General features: G+C 42.9%; 1 protein-coding gene across 1 annotated transcript in view; it reads left to right on the top strand.

Moving 5' to 3' along the window:
* The window catches only part of LOC121364537 (V-set domain containing T-cell activation inhibitor 1-like), a 32,007-nt gene continuing 11,637 nt past the window's right edge, over positions 1-20,370 (top strand). Inside the window, exons 1-3 of the mRNA XM_041487904.1 lie at positions 1-65; positions 2,384-2,504; positions 20,044-20,126. Coding sequence (XP_041343838.1) covers positions 20,119-20,126 — 8 coding nt within the window. The 5' untranslated portion in view covers positions 1-65; positions 2,384-2,504; positions 20,044-20,118. The remainder of the gene's footprint in view (positions 66-2,383; positions 2,505-20,043; positions 20,127-20,370) is intronic.

Below are 20,370 nucleotides of genomic sequence, written 5' to 3'. Positions count from 1 at the left end.
GGACTCCTTGCAGCAGCACGTTTGGATCTCAGCACATGCAGAGGGGACACGGAGATTCCACAGAGGTAAGCAAGAGATCAAATGTTCTGTAGTGAACAAGAAAGTGCTAAAATTGCAGTATTTGGGCTATGGGGTTTGGCTACGGTCTTTTACACTTGCTTCAAGTGATGTTTCCACGGGGAAAAATGAAATAGAAACAGTGTGGATTTGGCTTGGGTGTTTGGTTTTTTTTTCTTTGTCATAAGTGACAGTTTGCCAGAGAGGAAAAACTCCAGACTGAGGGGGTTCCCAGCTGTGTAATGCTCTCCCCTGTGCTGGCTCCCAGCTGGGGTGGGCTTAGAGTGCAAAATGGAAAGTGAGGCCACCAATAAAACAAAAGGCATTTCCAGCTAATTTTCTCACTGAGCACCGACTTGCCTTTATTTCTGCTCTCATCTTTTGCTTTTCCTTAGCCATTAAAGTGGCTAACTGACAGAAATGACTGAACAGGGAGTCTCAGTTTAGTGAAATTCAGAGGACAAACACTAGGCTGAAAACAGTCAAATCACACTTGCTGCCAGAATGTCACCTGAGCAAGAGCAAAGGCTCGAGCATTCAGCATGCAGAAAGGGAGCTCCAGGTAACTCCTCAGGCTCTCAGTGGTGGCTGTTCACAAACTGGCAGAGAGTAACAGCAGCTAAAAAGGAAGGCAAGAGGTCCCAGGGTCCAGGCTGCAGGTAGTGAAGAAGTCAAGTGTAAGAGTGACAAGACTAGAAAGAGGGCAAACAGCTGCACAGGAGGGTTTTCCCAAACTGAGTCACTGAGGTTTCTATTACAAGTGGTGGTGGAGTTTGGAAAGAAAAACAAAATGCTGTTGCACAAGTAGGCCTCAGACAGACCTGGTGCTTTAGTTTGACAGATTTATATTAGATTAATTAAAAAACAAACTACAAAATCTACACAGCAATAGATGTACAAGCCAATCCCTACAACAAGGCATTTAAAATTACTTTCCTATCTTAAAATCTAATTTTATTCTTGGTAGCTCGTTGCTTCCTTTAGAGGGGACTGTACCCACCAAATTAATGCAGGGACAGAGGAAGGGAGGAGAAAGACACCTGGGGAAAGTACAGAGCAACAGATGCCACAAAGTCCAATTTCTCACACCTCCTCTGTGTGAACCTGGAACTCAGACCCCCTCAAGAGCCAGCTCATGCTAGATAATCTTGCCTTTTTGAAAGCTAAATAGAAATGTTTCACCAGTTGACTAAAAGTGAATCCTGAGGAAGAAGTGAAATGACAGAGCTATGGATTTCAGTTCTCATTAAATCAAAAATCTTGCCATTTTTTTGAGATTATCTTGGTAACACAAGTGTAAGTAGTGCAAAGGTGGAAATCAGCACAGATTTTTCATTCCAGAGAAATTATTTCGCTATTTCTGGAAAGGAAAAGGAGATGACAGGAAATTTTCAACTCCAAGTGCTCTTCTTGTAATATAGACCAGGTTATTAAAATATTTGGCAAGATGAGTATTACAAAAAAATCTCTGATAGGCTTTCCCCAGTTGGGAAAGCCCTAAGAAAAGATTGCATGGGTGCATACTACACTCAGCAGACTGATCTTTGGTAGAAAAGTCACCAGAGTTCTGTATATTTTATCTCCAGAGAAGCTACCCAGTGGTTGGTGGGAGGTGAGGGATGGATGGGAGAAGAACATTTCACTCTACAAAAGAAAAAACACATATATTCTTTAAGAAACAAAACAAAAAAAAAAAATAAAAAAGCCAATACACAGATGCAGTCAACTCTTTAGGGGGCTTCTTGGATTTTCCCACCTTATCATGGTAAATTCCATCTACAGTTTTCTGTTAACATAAAACAGAGACCCGGGGAAGATCCAGAAGTCCACAAAAACAGTCAGTGCTGGAACACCTCTCCTCTGAACACAGGCTGAGAGAGTTGAGGTTGTTCAGCCTGGAGAGGGCTCTGTGAAGATCTCAGAGGGGCCTTTCAGGGGCTGGTAAAAAAGAGACTTTTTACCAGGGCTTGTAGTGACAGGACAAAGGACAACAATATTAAACATAAAAAAAGGTAGATGTAGGTTGCACATAAAGAAAAAATTCTTTACTGTGAGAGTGGTGAGGCACTAAAATGGGTATCCTAGAGAAGATGTGGATGTCCCATCCTTGGAAGCAGCCAGGCCAGGTTGGATGTGTCTCTGAGCAATCTGGTATAGTAGATTATGTCCTTGCCCATGGCAGGGGAGGTTGGAACAAGACAATCTTTCAGGTTCACTTCCAAATCATTCTGTGTTTCTGTGATGAGTACTTAAGAATCCTTTGAAAGAGTTTAGCTGGTTTGTCTTTCACACCCTTCTCACTTTCCTTTCCTGAACTGTGTCACAGCCTTCCCTCCCTCTCAGGACAAAGCAACTGCCTCCTATGGAAGCTGAGCATCCCTGAACAGCCACCAAAGGTGACACTCCAGGGGCTGGGACATGTCCATGACTGAGCTGTGGTTCAACAGGTGAGAAAAATAGGGGCAGGAGAGGAAAATACATATAAAACTGTCCTCGGAGCAGTGAGATACTTTTCTGCTACAGTCCATTAAATACACACACACAGGTGAACATACCTCAGTGAGTGTGTCTCATTGAGCACAATTTTCAGGGGCATTTGGGGATGTGTATACATTGTGACTGTACCTGCTGTCATATTTTTCAAAGCAGCCAGAGCCTCAGAGACTTCCTTCCATTGATTTTAGGTCACATCTGCTCATGTGTTTTTAAAACAGCACCTCGACACCTCGAGGCAAATCCTGACTCCAGAGCAAGGTGTGGTGCAGAGGTGCCTGTGCTAACAGGAGCTGGAGAAGTGCTGCTGTCTTAGTGCAGCATTGCGCACGAATTCCATGTGCTGAAGGGGAGTTGTTAATTACATCACTCCAATACCCAAAGTTTCACTCCAAATTCAGGTCTGTTCTATAAAAAAAGAACACTGGTGAGTGGTGTAATCCAGCTTTTGCTTGGTGCAGTTGAAGAATGCAACTTCATTACAGAATGGGAAGAATGGAGGAAACAGGCAAATTATTCATATAGATAACTGTGATGGGTTATAATCTATAGGGTTCTAATTTTTAAAATTAGTTTTGTATGTATTTTCCTCTCACACCACTTCATGCTTATGTTACAATGCCATTTTCTATATTATTTTATTCCACTTACAATTTCCTTGCAAGACTGCTGAAAAGAGCACACTGTATGAGACAAAGGAGACTGCTGTTTGCTTGATTTTTTTTCTTTACCTCCCATCAGTTTATGAATATAGTTAGTTAGTTGTACAGTCCAAACACATTTCTCAACTAAGTGCATTTAAGTGTAATCTTTAATTCTGGCTTCTCTTTCAACATCTGAGCACTCCATGTTCTACAGTTCTGAACCAGAATTTTTTTGTAAAAGCAAAATTGCTTTCAGCTTCTTTATCAATAGTCTTGCCAGGCCCATGATTGCTGTCACCACAGAGAGAGATCAGAGCTAGAGCCAAGCAGATCCTTCCCATTGTATCTCTAAAGAGAACTGATTTATTTGATATCAGGAGAGGGAACAGCATACAGAACTCCATATACTATTTATTTGAGGTACACCACCTTAAACTTGGTTGTTCTTCTTACTCAAACACAATGTATTATCCAGAGGATGACATTTTCTTTAAACAGCATTAGCAATGATGAAGGGAAAAAAGGAGATGCCCAGAAGCATTTGAGAAACCCAAAAGGTGAGAAGAAATGGAGACAGGAGTGTCACCAATTTTCCAGCTCCATGACAGATCCTGCAAGGGCCATTCCATGGTTTATTCACTCCAATGCACTCCTCACTCAGTCACCCACAGCTATGCTTCCCACACTTTTGAGGACTCAGGCTGCAAGCCAAGTTTTCTGGCAGCACTATAGGTAGCACTACACTTCTACTTCTCAGAGATTTTTGAGAGCAAAGCATGACCCTGTATTAATCTAAAGGCCCACAGTGATAGGATCTATAGAGTAGAATCTGCCAGAGTTTCTACTGTCTTCTATAACAAAATCAATTTTCTTTTTGCAGAATGATTTGTTTGATTCAGATGAGGAAGGATTTTTTTTCTTGACAAGAAATTCTGCAAAGACATGTGAGGATGGGAGTGAAGGCTCCCTGGGGTCCCCTTGTTGTGTCACATTGCTTGTACTTTTTAAATCCTCTGCTGGGAAAGGGAGCAGGGGCATGAAATTAAAAGCTTGAGGGCTAAAAGGTTTTCCTGGAAAGATCCCCTCTACAAGACCACTATGCCAAGCTAGAGGGTCAGGGATCAGAATTTCATTTATTTTCTTGCCTAAGACCCATCTAAGTCCCTGTGCTGTAACACATTTTACTACCTCCTCCCCCATTTCTTCACTCACCACAGAGGAATGAAGCAGAAAAGAGTGTGTTGATTTGTACTAGAGTGTTGTCATCCATCCAGTAAGTGTTCCCTGGGGAAGCCTAATTCCATAAACATTGCTTGGGCCCACACTTGGGATCTATTAAAGCCAAGGAAAGCAGCAGTGCCTTGCTGAGGACAAACTCCTTTTATTTCAGCAGGATAGAGCTTCATGAGTACCTGGATGAAACCTCCAGAGTCTCAAACCAAAATGCAAAACCTCTAATTAAAGAGCTAGCAGGGTTTTATGGTAGGTCTGTCTAGGGGATCTTTGAATTTCTTCATGGGAAACTTCTGTCCTCAAAGATCACCCTCCACACAGTCAATTTCACCTTTTGAGAACCTCACTGTGGCTACACTTTTCACGGTGGTCACGGAAGGAAACCATTTTATTACAGGTGTTTTCCAAATATTGCTTTCACTGAAGCTGAACAACTCAACTGAGATGCAGAGTGACCTGCAGGAGCTGACCCCAGTCGCTGCAGCTTTGCTGGCTTGACTTGTGTGGCAAAGTGTCCCTGCCTCAGCCCAGCCACAGATGTGCCCCACACCTCAGAAGGGAGAGAAGGATCTAACTTAGGATTTCCTTGGTTAAAACACAGTTTTATTAGCTTGGCTCCTGTTTTCTCCTACCCGTCTGTGTTGAGAGATACACGAACAAGTTTCCATTCAAAGATAGCCCTCATGTCAAGGGTTATCTCCAAGGGCAAACGGAAACTTCAGCTCCAATGTGCCTTGCATGTGCAGGCCGTAAAATGCAGGGATTTTGGGATGAAGCAGCTGTGTGAGACAGAGCTCAGGCGGGTAACACAAATCATGGCAAGACCATCACTGACTCTGCCAGCAAGGTGTGGATCAGAGACGCCCCATGTCTTGCTCTGGTTAGGCCAGGGCAGGAATTTCATCTTGGGTGGCTCCAGAACGGGGGCTGCAAGGCCCAGACATTTTGCCATCCCTGAAAACATGCATAGAAATAGGATTGCTTCAATTTCTGAAACCTGTGTTGCATTTCAGAGCTGCTCTGAGGTGTTCACTGTCCTTCGCTGCCAATTCAGTCTCTCAAATGGTGGTTTACAGCTTGAGTGATTATAAAAAGGCCAACATGTAACACTCTTAGTTCAGTCCTCTAAATAAACAGTCCTAGAAGCACTGGGGTCAGCTTTGAGCTCCTCACAATCTGGGGCATTGAAAGAGACAAACTTAACGAGGCTCTTCAAATCCCATCTGGTAGCAGGACAGGAATGTAAGGGCTTTGAACCACAAATGTGAGATCAGCATGTCAACGCCAAGAGAAGATTTCTGTGAGTGCTCTGAGGAAGTGCTTCAAAACTAGGTCATGTAAACTTCACTTACCTTGAGTGCTTCCTACAAATCATTTCTCCATTCTGGCTTGAACCCAGGAACTACTTTAACTTTGTTTAAGAGCTGTCAGTTAAAGCACAGGACAAATCACACCAAATAACTACTAGTTAACTTTCCACAAATGTGTCAGCAAGGGGAGGAAAAGAAACCAACTTGTTCCACAACATATTCTCACAAATGGACATTTGTGTCTGCAGAAAGGGCAGCTGTAGTGTTTAATGTTTAATGCCATTCCATAGTGCTCTAAAGATCCAAACACAATTCTTTCTTTGCCTGCATTATAATGAGGTCTCCAGATGTTTGGCAGCTGCCTGTAAAACATGCAAAATGCCATACCTAATCGATTAGCACTTGGAACTTTCCCATCTGAGGACATCACATCCCTTTTCCTTCGAGAGTCAGGGACGCAGTAGGTTGCACAGGAGTCCCACCCAACACTCCTCCCCACAGCTGAAGTTACGAGATGCAGTTTGAGCAAGAAGTAAGTAATTGCCACACTCCTATCAAGGATTAATCAACTCAGGTTCCCATTGAATGCATCAGCGCTTTTTACCAATAAGCAAAGACAATTTGGAGGAGTCCTGCCTTTCCAAATCAAAGTTTCTGTGCAGTTTTCACCTCAAGTTTAGTCATTTCTAAAGGCCCAAGTCTGGCCATCTCTTACCACAAATACTCAGAACTCAAGCTTTGGGCACATCGAAAAAATGGGTTTTCATGAAGAGCTGATAGCAAGAGAGGATGTGAATCCAGACAGTCCAGATGTAGGAACAGGGCTGGCTCGGGGAAAACTTCTCCTCCCACCCATATAAAGACCCACTCAGAGTTGCTACATCTGTCTAGAGTAAAAGTTGCTAAATCTGTCTAGCACATTCCAATGACAAAAATCCTCCATTGCCTCCTGGCAATGACAAAAATCCTGCAGCTTTGTTAGACTTCTCCCAGAAGTGCCTACTTCCCCAGAATCTGATGGCAAAGTGGAAAAATCAATTGTTTACTTTGGTAGCAACAGCTGTGTATTGAATAATATTGTGTTTTATGAGAGTTTGACTGTGTTGGAAACACACTGAAAAGTACTTTAAGACATGCAAATAAGGACATCCCTTCCATCCAAACAAAATATCCACAGCATACTACGAGATGCCAAAAGAGCCCAGCCAGATATGCATGTGGATAAATAATAAGGTATTTGGCCTATGATTTTAAACATTTTGTGCAAGAACAGAATAAAGGAAGGTAGTCCTTTCTAAGCATTCGTAACTAGAGAAACCAGAGATAAACAATGATCTCTCACATATATAGAAACCCAGTTCCTTCAGCTGATACTTTACACATCTTGCTTTCACAGAAAACAGGGCTATCCACTGGTGTTTATAGTTCTCAGTGTGTGTGATATGAGGGAAAGCTGAAATCCTGCCTCTGGTTTAGGTCTATTTGCACCTTAGGAAATCACTAAAGCAGAGAATATCAGAGGAGCTTGAGATAACCAGCTTAAAAGTTATCACAGCTTGGATGCTCAATGTTTTTGTCATGACTCTAGGAAATGTGAACAGAGAAGCATTTGAGAAGGCTGGCCCTGAAACTACACAGCCATAACCACCTGCTCAGTTCTGGATGGCCTCAGGAATGGCATGGATTCTCTGGTATCCCAGGAGAAGATACCCAAGGATTCTGAGTTCTTAGGTGATACTAGAGATTTACACACACACACCACCTTGATTTTTGACATGGCTGGAACAACCAGTGCATCTTTCTGCCCTTTGTGCTCCAAGGCACATCATGACCCCAACCAGCAATTAGCTGCCATATAATACATGTATTTAATAGTGTTTCCAAAATCACTGGCACAGACACAATCGTGTAGTGCTCCAACCCACTTTTTCCTGGATTTCCAAAGAACAGTTCTTATCTGGGTGATGCAAAACCTCATCACTTGTGCAAAACCCCAGCCAAGGGTTCAGAGGGTGCCAAAGCAGATGCGCCACAAGCACTTGCTACTGTGCAGAGATTTGTGTCTGTGGCACTCCTGCAGCTCCTGCAGCAACCCAGAGATACCAGATCACAACTGTGGAGCTACAACATTTTCCTGCCATTGCAGAAGCAGGTACTGGATCATCCTAGGAGGAAAAAACATCTGGTGTGAGATAGCATCAGAAGATATTTCACAGGGTGTTGTTAATCAATGGAAAGAAAAGAGCACAAGTTCAGGGGAAGTAAGGATGAGTGTTGGGAGCAGGGAGATGTCACACAAGAAGTGCTTCAGTCAGGGCACTGTTAAGACCTCTCAATAACACTGGTGAAGATGATTGTTGCTGTTTTGGAAAGGAAAGGGCTCACTCACATTTGGGGGAAGGCAAGACCCAAAGACCCAGCTGTGGGGCAGTGCAATGCTCTGCTGAATTGTCAAGCCTTAGGTGGGTCGTGCATTTCACACCCTCAACTTCCACTTCAGAGCTAGTTGAAAATAGGCTGCAAAACAAAGTTCACCTAAAACTTTCACAGGGGGATTTCCTACATTGAAAGTGTAGAACCACAAAGAGGTCAGGCTGATCTTTCACAGCATGAAACCTTGTGGTTCTGCACAAACTGCTGCCCTTTCTTTTCAAGTCATTGCTTACCAACATGCTCCAAGCAGCATAAGCACCTAAAAGATGCTGTTTGGCATCTCTGACACTGAGAAAGATTTCATTTGGTGCACTCTAGACTACAAAAAATACAAGAGAGCAGCAACCCATGTGCTGCTCCCCTGCTGCAGATGCAGCAGCCTGCACAGCCAGAAGTTTTCCTTTATAAAACAGTCTCTCAGCTGGTCCAGTGACTCACTGCTAAGGTACTTTGTTTGGGCCCAGGGCCATCTCTAAAGGGACCTCCACCACAGCCCACAGGATGACCCTATGGCCCCTCAGGATGACCCTAGTGTCCACTACCAAGTGACCACCAGATGCTATTGCAACACAAGACATCTGGGCAGAATTTTTTAGCCTGATACCATCTGGCTGATTTCAGATATTCGTTCTCCAGCCTACTTTCAGCTGTGTCCTACTTTCAGGACTCTCTGGTATTAGACATACTCACTGATGAGAGGATTTTGAGGCTACGACCAAAATAAGCCTCCTCTGAAGCAATGAGACAGTTCATTACCAGAGCTCCCTTCCCACTGAACCATTTCACCTCAAAAAAGCAAACTAAAGACTACTTAAAAAGTCAGTAACTTTTAGGCCTTCTATCCCTCCCTAGTTCTTGGAAGCTATAATAAATTTACATATTGGGTTGTGATCTTCAGTTGTTAAGTTCAAGGACTGGCTTAACTTTTCCCATTCTATCACAACTCAAAGATCAGCACCAGCCAATTGCCCAAAGATGCAATTAACAGTTCACAACCTGGTTTCATAAGAAGAGTAAGGTTTGTGGGATCAAGCAAAACACCTGCTTAATTCCTCCCTCTTCCCCCCAACATTCCTTTTAGCCCTTTAACAAATCTTGCAAAAATTATAAAAAAAAATTTAAGAACTCCAAAGATATTCTCTTCTCAAGGAAAGAATGAAGACAAAACTAAGTTCTGTAAAGTTAGCTCTTGAGTCCAGGGAATTTGTGTTAGAGGGCAAAAGAATTAACATCAGGAGACATCACAGAGCCCATAGCAGAATTCATCTGCCCTTTCCATACACTTTGTGCACTTTTCTCCCAGCAGTAATGGAACAACAGTTTGCCTTCCCTCAACTATCAGGGAATGCAACATCCAGTGCAAAACATTTCTATGTCAGCTGCTGCTGTCTCTCAGTTCTAAATTCATCCTTTGTAAAACCACCTGCAAGGCTGTTGTAGCTGGATTTTCTATTCTGTCTCCTAGTTACCCCAGATAAGAGCTTTCAAGAGCTGATATGCAATATGAAAGGGAAGACAGAAAGAAATTGCAATAAGAAGTGCTACAGCGTAAGAAACTGTGGCTTCCATCTTACACTCTTCCTTTGCTTTCTCCTGGGGGAAGAGACCTTTTACTGTCCACTGGGGGAAAGGGGAGAGAAGGAATGGGAGGAGCTGGATTTGGATTTTTAAAACCAGAGCTGTTGGTCATCTTCCAATTCTAGAAGAGAAACACTTCAACCAAATACAGCTTTAATTTAAAAGATCATTAAAAAAAAAAAAAAATCCTGCTGAAGTCCTGCAGTCTCCAACAGGAAAACCAAGGCACTGAACCACCACAGAAAAGTCAAAAGGAACACACAGCCCTTCCCCACCAAGACACATGCACAGATAATAATGAAACAAATTTCAGCAGGTCCCCACATAGACCTAAAGGAGAGAGCAGGTAAAATGAAAATTAATTTACATGCACACAGCCATGGGAAGAATAGGGCACTGTTGTCAGAAAAGGGTAGGAGGGAAGATGCCACCTCATTCTTATGCCATGGTTCTGAGCAGAAATGCATAAGTAGGAAGCAAACACAAGTGGTCTTTCAGAGAAGTTCAAAAGAAAGAAGGAGCTCCTTGCTTTGCTTCCAAACTCCAAGTCTTTTACTTTGAAAAGCAGCCAGCACCTCCCTGTGTGGCTGTGATTACAGTCAGGGGTAAAAAAATGCTATCAATGCTATTGCACTAATAACAGAAATTGCTCTTTTGCTGGTGGGACAAGAATGAGACAAGATCTGATCATGCTTACACAATGCTTGAGAGATGGGTGCTCCAGATAGAAAATAATTTGGCTGAACTAAATCTGAACCAAGCATTAAAAAGATCTGAAAGCTTTAAGAACATTGAGAAGCATTCCAGAGCATGAGGCCTGCAGGAAGTGCTTATGATCCCCACTCTTCCTTCTCCTATTTACACAAAGGGACTGCTAGAGACATTTTCTTCAGACAAAAAAAAATACATCCACTTCTACTATGAAGCCAAAAGTCTACAGTCCTTCAGCACCCAGGCAAAATAACTCTGTATGACCATTCTGCACTTGGAACAATTATTTAGAGATTAGCAAAAGAAGCATGAAGTGCTGACAGGCTTTTTTAAAGGCTTGTGCTTGGGATCCAGTTCATATCTATCTCTGACAAACAGAAGTCAATTGGACATTAATGTTACCATGGTTGTAACACAGCTGTACAACTGGAAGCTTTCTGCTCCAACACCAGAGCAGCTAGGTTTAAAAGACTGTGTAGGCTTCAGCTTCATAAATATTTTCAAAAAGCAGGGGTTGGGAAAGCAATTCCATGGGGAAGAGGGGTCAGGTTTAAGCCTGCCATATTTGGCAACTCTCAGTCTTATTTTTGTCACTGGTTCAAGAGTCCTTGAACCACTAGGACTCCATCTTTTTACTAGTACAAAGTATTCCATTAATATTTTGTGCTTTAGAATGGGCATCTCTGGAAAAAGCCAAGTTGGACTCCTGGAGAAGGGAACAGCTTTTCCATTGCTTAATAATTTACCATCTGATTTTTTCCTTGCATAAAAAAGGTGCCATTGGAACCTGCAGAAATATCAGAGATAATTCAGCAGCATACCAGAGGTACTGGGTACATGCTATGAATCACTTGGAAAAAGTTATTCTATAAACAGCTCCTCTGTCCTCAAAAAGTTCTCACAGTTGTAGATCCGTTTACAAGAATTGTGAGAAAACAAACCTCAAATAAAACCCGGACACCTTCACTTTTACTTTAAGAGAGCAATGCTCCTTGAAAGACCAGCTCAGGCAGAGACCAGCTGCTTTTGGTTCCTTAGCTCTGACATCAGTGAGCTAATTATTATCATTGATTGGCCCCAGGATTTGTTCCAGGTCTATAAAAACTTTATGATGAACGGTTGCTCACAAACATGTTCGAACAACTGCATTTAGTAGCTGAGTAGAAAAACACTGGATGTGACTCAGGTGGTTTCTGTTGCTCAGAGGAGCTGTTGTCATTTATCTTCCAGGTGTAAAAACCTTCAGCAAGGTTCTCTGGCAGTTCATCCCAAGAGAAACATTATCCTCCAGGGAAGAGCCAAGAAAAGTTACAGCAGCCTTGATTAATCTCAGTTTCTTTCTCTCCTCTCACCCTGGCACCCTGAACTTCCATTTTCAGACCCACCATTCACAGCAATTCCACATCCAGTGCAGCAGCTTCAACAGCATAGGCTGCTAATTAGCCTCATTTACCTGTCAGCTCATCAGTTTGTTGATGAATACTTAACTCCCTCCTGTAGAACAAAAACATTTTCTGAACTTTGTCCAAGTTTCTTCCTCTTCTCTTCTGATAGGAAATGTAATGCCAAAATAATTGTACTTATGAGTCAGGGATGAGATACATTGTCCTAACAGGTCTGATAGAGGAAAAAAACAAAACTGACTGCTGAGCCTTGGTGAGATTGTTATATGTATCACTAACAACCACATCTTGTAGAAAGAACCTCTTTTTGAGACATTATGGAAATAGAAATAGCTATGGGAAGAGAGGAATCACAATAAGGAAAAGAAACTGGTAATCCTGGAGCTTCTTGCTAGCAAAAATAAACATCTGCATGTCAGGATTTTCCCTGCTCTCACAGTATTGGGCTGGAAAGTCATTTTGGAGACTAGGAATTCTCTGGCATTAGTGTGTTACACTTCCTCCTATATAAGACATCAAACAAAAGTAATAAAGGCATTTTATTGACTATTCAGTCAGCTCAAAGCAGTCTCTTGAGCCTGAAATAGTTTCTCTTCTGCTTCCTAAGAAATTCCCCCAGAATTTCCCTTTCTCCCTCTCCCTTTTGATTAGGCCATATCCACTGCCTGAGTACAAAACTTCCAAGGGAGGGAGTTTTCCTCTTTCCTTCCTTGGGCTGATAACATTTACCAGGGGGGTTTTATAATCCTGGCTCAGTGTGAAAGATAGCTGCAGAGTGGACAGGAAAACAAACACTTTTAAAATGGATCATTTTGGAGCTTTACAATCTTAACAGCTCAACACTGGTCACAGGATGGTCTGGGTTTTAAGGGATCTTTAAGATCATCTCATTCCAACCCCTCTCCATGGGCAGGAACATCTTCCACTAGACTGGGTTGCTCAGAGCCTCATCCATCCTGGCTTGGGTTCTTACTAAGTGCTCAGTAACTCAATTATTGTCAAATTACATCCTCTCTAGGCTTTCCTTGCCCTTTCCATCATTTCAGGCAGCAATACCCTCTTTACTCTGTTTTTTCCAGTAGCCTGAACCAGCCCTGTACACATCTAGCTCTGCATGTACCTTGTCCCTCTGTGGGAGCTCAGTAAAAAAGGAAGAGCTCAAATAATTGTGTGATTTCCATGCAGACAGAGGAGCTCAGCCCACTGAATATTGGAGCTGCAAACTATTTGCAGAAATTTAAACTATGTGGAGATATTTCAGCATAGGGAGGTTTCTGTAACAAGAGGATAAGGCTTCCATCCTCATTTTTAAGGAGACATTAATTATTTCACATAGGAAATCTCTAATCCAGGTGGTACAAAGCCCTTTAAGGCAAGTAGTAACTATGATGGAAGGGAAAGGCCATGAGAAAAAACAAGGAGAAATACCTGCCAACCACACCCATACTACGCAAGAACTTCCCACATATTTCAATCCATTTTGGTCCTTCTTGCCTGTATCTGTCTTGTGAGGAGGTGTATTCAGGAATTCCTACCTTTTGACATAATTAATACATAATTCATGTGTAGAGGGCCAGAGGAAGGCTAGTGAGGTATTTTTATTTCACCCATCTTCTCCCCTACTCCAATAAGTTTCTCCCCAGTTTGTAACTAGCAAGAACCTCACACACATCCAGTCAGTAAGAAAGCTAAGTAATCATATCAGAGATTATGGCACACTTGCACAGAAGCTGAGCTCTCTGCTCCAAAGTGATGCTAATAACCCAGATTGGATCATCACTCTTCAAAGCCAGGTCTTATTTTTACATCTCCAGATCATCCACTTTAGAAGTATGAGTATTGGTCAGTGTTGTATTAATCCAGACATTTTCAAGGATATCAGTTAAATTAATAATGCCTCTGGGACTCTTTATATAATTTAATCTAGGAATCAGCTTAGCTGCTTGGTTGTTGAGTACTCCAGAGTCAGGCAATATCACTGATTTAAGGGTTAGTTTGAGCAGATGCCAGAGGGAAAAAAAAACCCAGTGAAGAAAAAAAATTAAATCCTTATTCCCATGTTGACATTTCAGCCTACAATACTTCTGTAGGTTAAGCAACACTAAAATGAACCATTATACAGAGAGTATTAGAAGCAGATGTTCAGGCAGGAACTGCCTCCAAAATAAGAAAAAATACATAACATAGATTCAGCTGAATGAATCCTTGGCTCTTTCTGCATTGTCACTTGGGAGTACTTCTTTAAGGCTACAGTTTCCTGAAAGGTAAAGCCTCACACACCTATGCCTTTTTCACATAACTGTAATCTCTTGAAAGAAGACATCTTTATTCTTGAGAAGAATAAATTATTCACCAAAAGAGGAAAAAAAAATTTTGTTGGAACTGGAAGATAAAGAGCAGTGGAAACTCTCAGAAAGGCAAAAAGGAATTGAGAAAAAGAAGAACTTTTGTGGGAGCTGTCAGAAGGACTTTACAAAAAGGAACCGTGGCTTTTTGGTCTCATTCCAGAAGCTTCATCAAAGGGCACGATACCACCACACCCCACCAGTCACAAGGAATAAATCTCACCCACGAGCACAAGGGTCAAGGGGGATGCACCTCATGCTGCTCAGGCTGTGCTTCCTGAGGTGTCAGAGCCGCAGGGCTCAGCCCCAGGAGGGCTTAGGACACACAGGACAGGGATAGGGGGGCTGGGAACATTTGCTAGGGATTTAGAGGGAAGAAATCCCTCCCTATGCCAAGAGTCTTTGCAACAGGAAGAAAGCAAAGGGAAGGCACTGCCCTGCCATACAGCAGCAGCATTCTCTTGAAAAGCTAAATGCCCAAAAGTTATCTCACACAGAGAATAAAGCACGTCTTAAGAGAATGGGATGAGGGCTCACTGCTGAAAATCACACAGCTGTCATGCCCAACTACCTAATGCTGACCCCACAGGCAGCAGTGACACAACATCCCTCTGCAACAAGCACAAAAATCTTCTTATCCTTGGATTTGCCTACACACAAGGCAATGGAGCAGATGGCAGACACATTTCTCAGAAATAACAGCTGGAAATATGGATGCCATGGATTTTGACCATCTGAGAATTCAATCAGACCAGACTTGACATGAAACCACCAAACACCCACAAGACTGTAGCATCATTTGCTCGGGGTTGAATTCTGTTCCCTTGCATACCAAGAGCGTGCTTCCTTCCCCCTGAAACTTGAAATGAAACGTGCCACTTTTAGCTTCAGTCCCCTGAGCCACCAAACCCTTCCCATTCTACAAAGCCACAGACTACTTCAGTTTAGTCTGAGAGCTATTTAGAATGGCTGTTCTGAAAGCAAGAACACAGTCTAGTTTCCCAAGGCTTCCAGTCTTCTAAGTGTGCAAGGTCACACACAGTCTGGTTTTGGCCAGACACCTCGAGAGTTTTGCTATTTCCTATTTTGCTATTTCCTTCAAACCCTTGGGAAGATGTTTATTTATGTTTGAATTCTGCAAACTGATCCATTATAAACTGAAACTCCTGCTTTCCCTACACCTTTTATTTCTATACACAAATTCCTCTTTACCAAAGCTGTTTATTTAAAAGCCAGGGAAGCTCTAAGTTCCTGCTGCAGGACCTGTGGAGCAAACAAGGGACAACAGGGCTGGGGAAAGGTCTGGAGCACAAGACTGGTGAGGAGCAGCTGAGGATGTTCAGCCTGAAGAACACAAGGCTCAGGGAAAGCCTTATTGCTCTCTACAATTATTTGAAGGAGGCTGTAGCCAGGTGGGGGTCAGCCTCTTCTCCTAGACAACAAGGGACAGGACCAGAACTGGCCTCAAGCTGCACCAGGGGAGGTTTAGTTTAGATAGCAGGAAAAAAATCTAGGAGTTGTAAAGCACTGGAACAGGCTGTCCAGGGAAATTATGGAGTCACTATCTGTGGAAGTGGTCAGAAATATGTAGAGGTGGCACTTGAGAGCACGGTTTAGTGGTGAACACAGCAGTGCTGCTGGGTTGACAGCTGGACTTGATGATCTTAAAGGACTTTTCCAACTTTAATGATTCTTTGATTCTACAGCTTTCCACCAGGAGCAAACCACGCACCATCACTCATTAATTTATTACACCCAAGAAGGAAAATCTTTTCAGATCAGAAATGCTTTGGATAATCTTTCAGTCCCCAGAGCCTGTCTGTGGCCCACAACAAGCCTTAAACAGGCAATGGGAAATTCCAGCAGCATGGGGAAACACAGGAAAGCCCAAAGGCAGCACCCCACCCACCACCTCCACAGCTGGGCTGGTGTGACTGCAGCACAGAGCCCCAGTGCACAGCAGATAAGGGAAATTCAGAGAAGTACAACTGTATAAAGTTTGCTAAAACAAACCAACATGAAAACCAGGCCAGCCACCCACAGCAGGGCACCTGAGGATAAGGATGCCAATCCAAGACTCAGCTGTCACCACAGCACATTTTGCAGCCTGAAGCCCTAGGCAGTCCCCCAAGGAAGCAGAGGACACTCCTTCCCACTGCCTTGAGCCACAAAAGTGGCTACAGAAACACTCACTGGCACCACTCATAAACTTCCAGAAGATTGCTTTCAAATTAGGGCAATTTCAAAACCTAGAATCCTTGAAGAGGAAGCCACTGTCATTTTTGACTATGCATCAGCATGTATCCCTCACCAAGATGTCTTAAATCTCTCTCCTTGAGCTAATTATAGGACAGGGCTGTAAATGATGCCTCATGTTGTTTATAGGTTGCTTTCAGATAAGACCAGAAGTAATCACACAGTTTCAGTACAGGCTGTTGCATCATAAAACTTTCTCTAAGAAACCAGACTGCAATTTCCACTTGCAAACTCACTCATTAGCTTTCTATGAACTAATGGCTTTTACCTAAAGGTAATAGGACTGTTACTGTGGTTACATGAGAGGAGAGCATTTAAAGAAATGACAGAAAATTGCCTTGATGTGGGTAAGGAATAGCAAGGTGGCATTTTTCAGCTCAGGGTACACTCAGGATTTCACAAAGTCATGGAGAAAGGTGCCTCCCCCACCCTCCTACAAGCACCAGCAACAGCATCACTTCGCATAAATCTGTTCTCAAAAACCAAAGGCATGCAAGGAAGGGAGGGGAATAGAAAACATACTTGAAAAAATTACCAATGACTAAGCTACCAAGCCTTGCCAGGCACACAATGAGAAGTTTCCACCGTGGCAGCAGCCTTCATTCATGTGCTAGATGATTTTGGCTAATCCTTTCAGAACTACTGCTGCCTTCTGCAGCTGGGGTCTGCTCCACCTTGTACAACCATTCATTCAGTGCTGATGGTGCCAGGTGCAGTGGAAGAGCTGAAAAAGCAAATCAGTTCCTTGACTTTGTCCTGCCCACTTAGTTCACAAGCACCTTGATATCAGTGTCACACTCTGTGGTCACCACACAGGGAGAGTTTTAGTGCTCCCAAGAGCATTACAACTTTGACAGCAGCATTTAGACCCTTTTTCACCCCATCCCTCCTGCTCTGGAAAGGGACAATTGGAATCCATTTGCTTTGGGACACAAAGTCCTCCTATTCTACCACTACTTGATTAATTCAATTTCAATGCAGGCTGAGCTAGCATGCTCAATACATGGCCTTGCACATATGACGCAAAAGTTGGGTGACAAAGATTGTCAAGAAGATCATAATTTTACAATTTAATCATATGCTTTACAAGTTAATCATACATTTTACAATTTAATCATAAATTTTAATTGCACCCAATGCCTTAGTTATTTCAGGTAGGTTAGCGTGTTAAAGAGTTACTAATTAGCATTTGAATTCTTCATGACGTGATTATTCATTGCAAAGCCTTACTCAGTTAATTATTTTAACTTCTGGAAAAAGAAAGTCCTAAATAATTCCTACAGCTGGTTTAAATGATTAATAAATGGGTCAAATTTTAAATTTGAAAAAAATTAGAAAGAAAAATCCATTAGTTTTCAAGCTTCCATTTAATTTAAACCAGAAATGAAGACTAAGAAAAATGAAATATCAAATAGAAACCGTTTTAAGTGGTTATCCACACTGTGCATGAAACATCTTACACCAGCTCAACAGAACAGACAGGAACAAATCTCTCCTCTGGGGTACTAGGAGCATCAAGTTAAGTCAGCTCAAACCAGAAAGAAATGTTATTTCAACTAAACACTACTGAATTAAGCTAAATTAAGGGTTGAGTGCTCCAGCTAGACCATCTGAATCATTCCTGTGGTTTGAGTCTGCTTCCTTATAAAAGACCTGCATTGCTCTCTTTATGCACAAGTGTAACTCCAGTAGGGAAGTAACACCAGCACGTGGATGGCGAGAGAGCTGAACATGCACAATTCAGACACAATTCAGTATCTCAGCTCTGATCTCCATCACTCCCCAATCCAAAACTTCCAAAGAGGCATTTCTGAGAACCAGAAACTCCACAGGGACTCCGTGGGAGGAAGCCAGCCAAAGGCAGGGACACAAAGAAACCAGCTGTGCTGGAACAACCACCCTGGCTTTCCTGGAGTCACAATCAAAACTGTCAGAAAATGACTGACCCTCCAGAAGAATGATACAACTTCCAGGAGCTCTGCCTTGTGGGTCATTCCTGTCTGCTGCCATTGCACCTTTAAAAAGGCCTGTTGGCTGGCCACACATGCCAAAATATTCAGCTGTTTCTGAATAAGGGGATTATCATAAGGAGCACCTGTATGTACAGAGGGAGTGGACACAGCCACAGCACCACAGAGCCCACTAGGCAGACACCTTCAGCATGGGCAGAGACCTCACTGCTGCCTGACAGGAGAGGCTGTGGGGAACCCTGGTCCAGCAGAACAAGTTTGCTCCTGGTATGCTGGCAGCCTTATGTGGAATGGAACATCTGCACACAGCTGAGAGGGCAGATAAACTCTTGTCACAGGCAGCCATGACGAGAAGACACAGCCCCAAACTGCACCTGAGGAGGTTCAGGCTGGACATCAGGAAGAATTTTTCACAGAAAGGGTGGTTAAGCATTGGAGTGAGCTGCACAGGGAGGTGGTGGAGTCAGCAGCCCTGCAGGTGTTCCAGAAACAGCTGGACATGGCACTCTGGTCTGGCTGGCAAAGGGCAGACTATCTCAGAGGTCTTTTCCAACCTAAATGATTCTGTGATAGGAGTGACCATCAGTTTCATTGACAACAGGGAGGCAGGAAGGAAACAAATATAGAATAAACTTCCATAAATGTATACCCTTGTCCAAAACATTAACTACCTCCTCAGTGGGTTAATGGGAGGGAGGCAACCACAGGAGTCCAGCAGAGACAGGCAGGACATGCTGTTAATGTCAAAGAAGGCAACTATGGCAGATGGTTTGCACTGAGTATCAGGAAGGGGCTGCTGAACAATTCATAAGAAGGGCTTGGCCATGAGGGGAAAGTGAAGAACACAAATCCAGGTCTTGCTCACCCCAGGAAGCCACACTGTGCCAGGAGCAAGAGCCAGGAGAACAGCAGCAGCACCTTGCCCACACAGAGCTTCCTCAGTGGGAAGAGAACCTTGGCTAAACCACTGCTTCCACCATCAGAATCATCTCTGGAGCACACAGAGAGGAACAATCACTCAGATATTTGTACTCCTTAATATAAAAGATCTTATGAGGATGGCAAAACGAATCCCAAAAGCCACATTCCCAAAAGTCTCCACTCCTGCTCCACTTTGGATTTTTCTCCTGAGAAAGTACCTGATTTAAAAACCTCCTCAAAGAAACTCTTTTCTCTTCATTTTCCTTACAGGCTCATTATTTGTTGGAAGATGTCCAGCTTTGGTGGTATTTAGCAGTTTGTAGGATGGTGCCTACACCTCCTGATAAACACAACACCCATCAGGTTTTTCAGCTTTCTTTGCTCTCAGCTGGCTGTAGAACAAAAATCCCTTCACCAGGCTAAGAGCTGAGGGCTAGTCAGTGCAGGGCTTGTGACTCACATCCGTCCTACACAGGAAAACACATTCTTTGTATTGCAAGAGTGCATGCAAAAGCAAACACACAAACAAACACAGACTGTAAATTATATATACCCAGAAACTATATAACACCTTGTGTTTTACATACACAAAGTGAAAGAAAACAGCAAATGAAGTGTCAGTAAATAACCTATTATCTCTTATAAGGAACACTTATAACAAAAATTAAGAGCCTTTCTTTCTTTTGCAGAGACACAAGTAGCAGCTGAAGTGTCTGGTGAAGCTCCTGACAGGGACGGATTCCCAAGGGCTGGGAGGCACAAAAATGAAATGGTAAGCTGTGCTTTTCCTTGGGCTGTGAGGGAGCTGAAGTTTGGGAGCAGAAGGAATTTCATTTAATTACCAACAGAAAATAATCCCAAGATCAAACTATGGCTATATAGATGCAATTAACATTGCCTATATGTGAAGGCAAGAGGGAAGTACAGGTCTGGTGTTGGCAAATGAAGCCTTGTCCCACCACGAGCACTGAGAAACCTCAGTTCTACAAGCAGCAGATAAAATCCCCATCAAGACT

The sequence above is a fragment of the Pyrgilauda ruficollis genome, unplaced genomic scaffold (assembly GCF_017590135.1).
Source record: "Pyrgilauda ruficollis isolate IOZ18807 unplaced genomic scaffold, ASM1759013v1 scaffold85, whole genome shotgun sequence".
NCBI classification, from domain to species: Eukaryota; Metazoa; Chordata; class Aves; order Passeriformes; family Passeridae; genus Pyrgilauda; species Pyrgilauda ruficollis.
The sequence above is the reverse complement of the archived record's forward strand: the minus strand, read 5'-3'. Positions and strand labels throughout refer to the sequence as shown.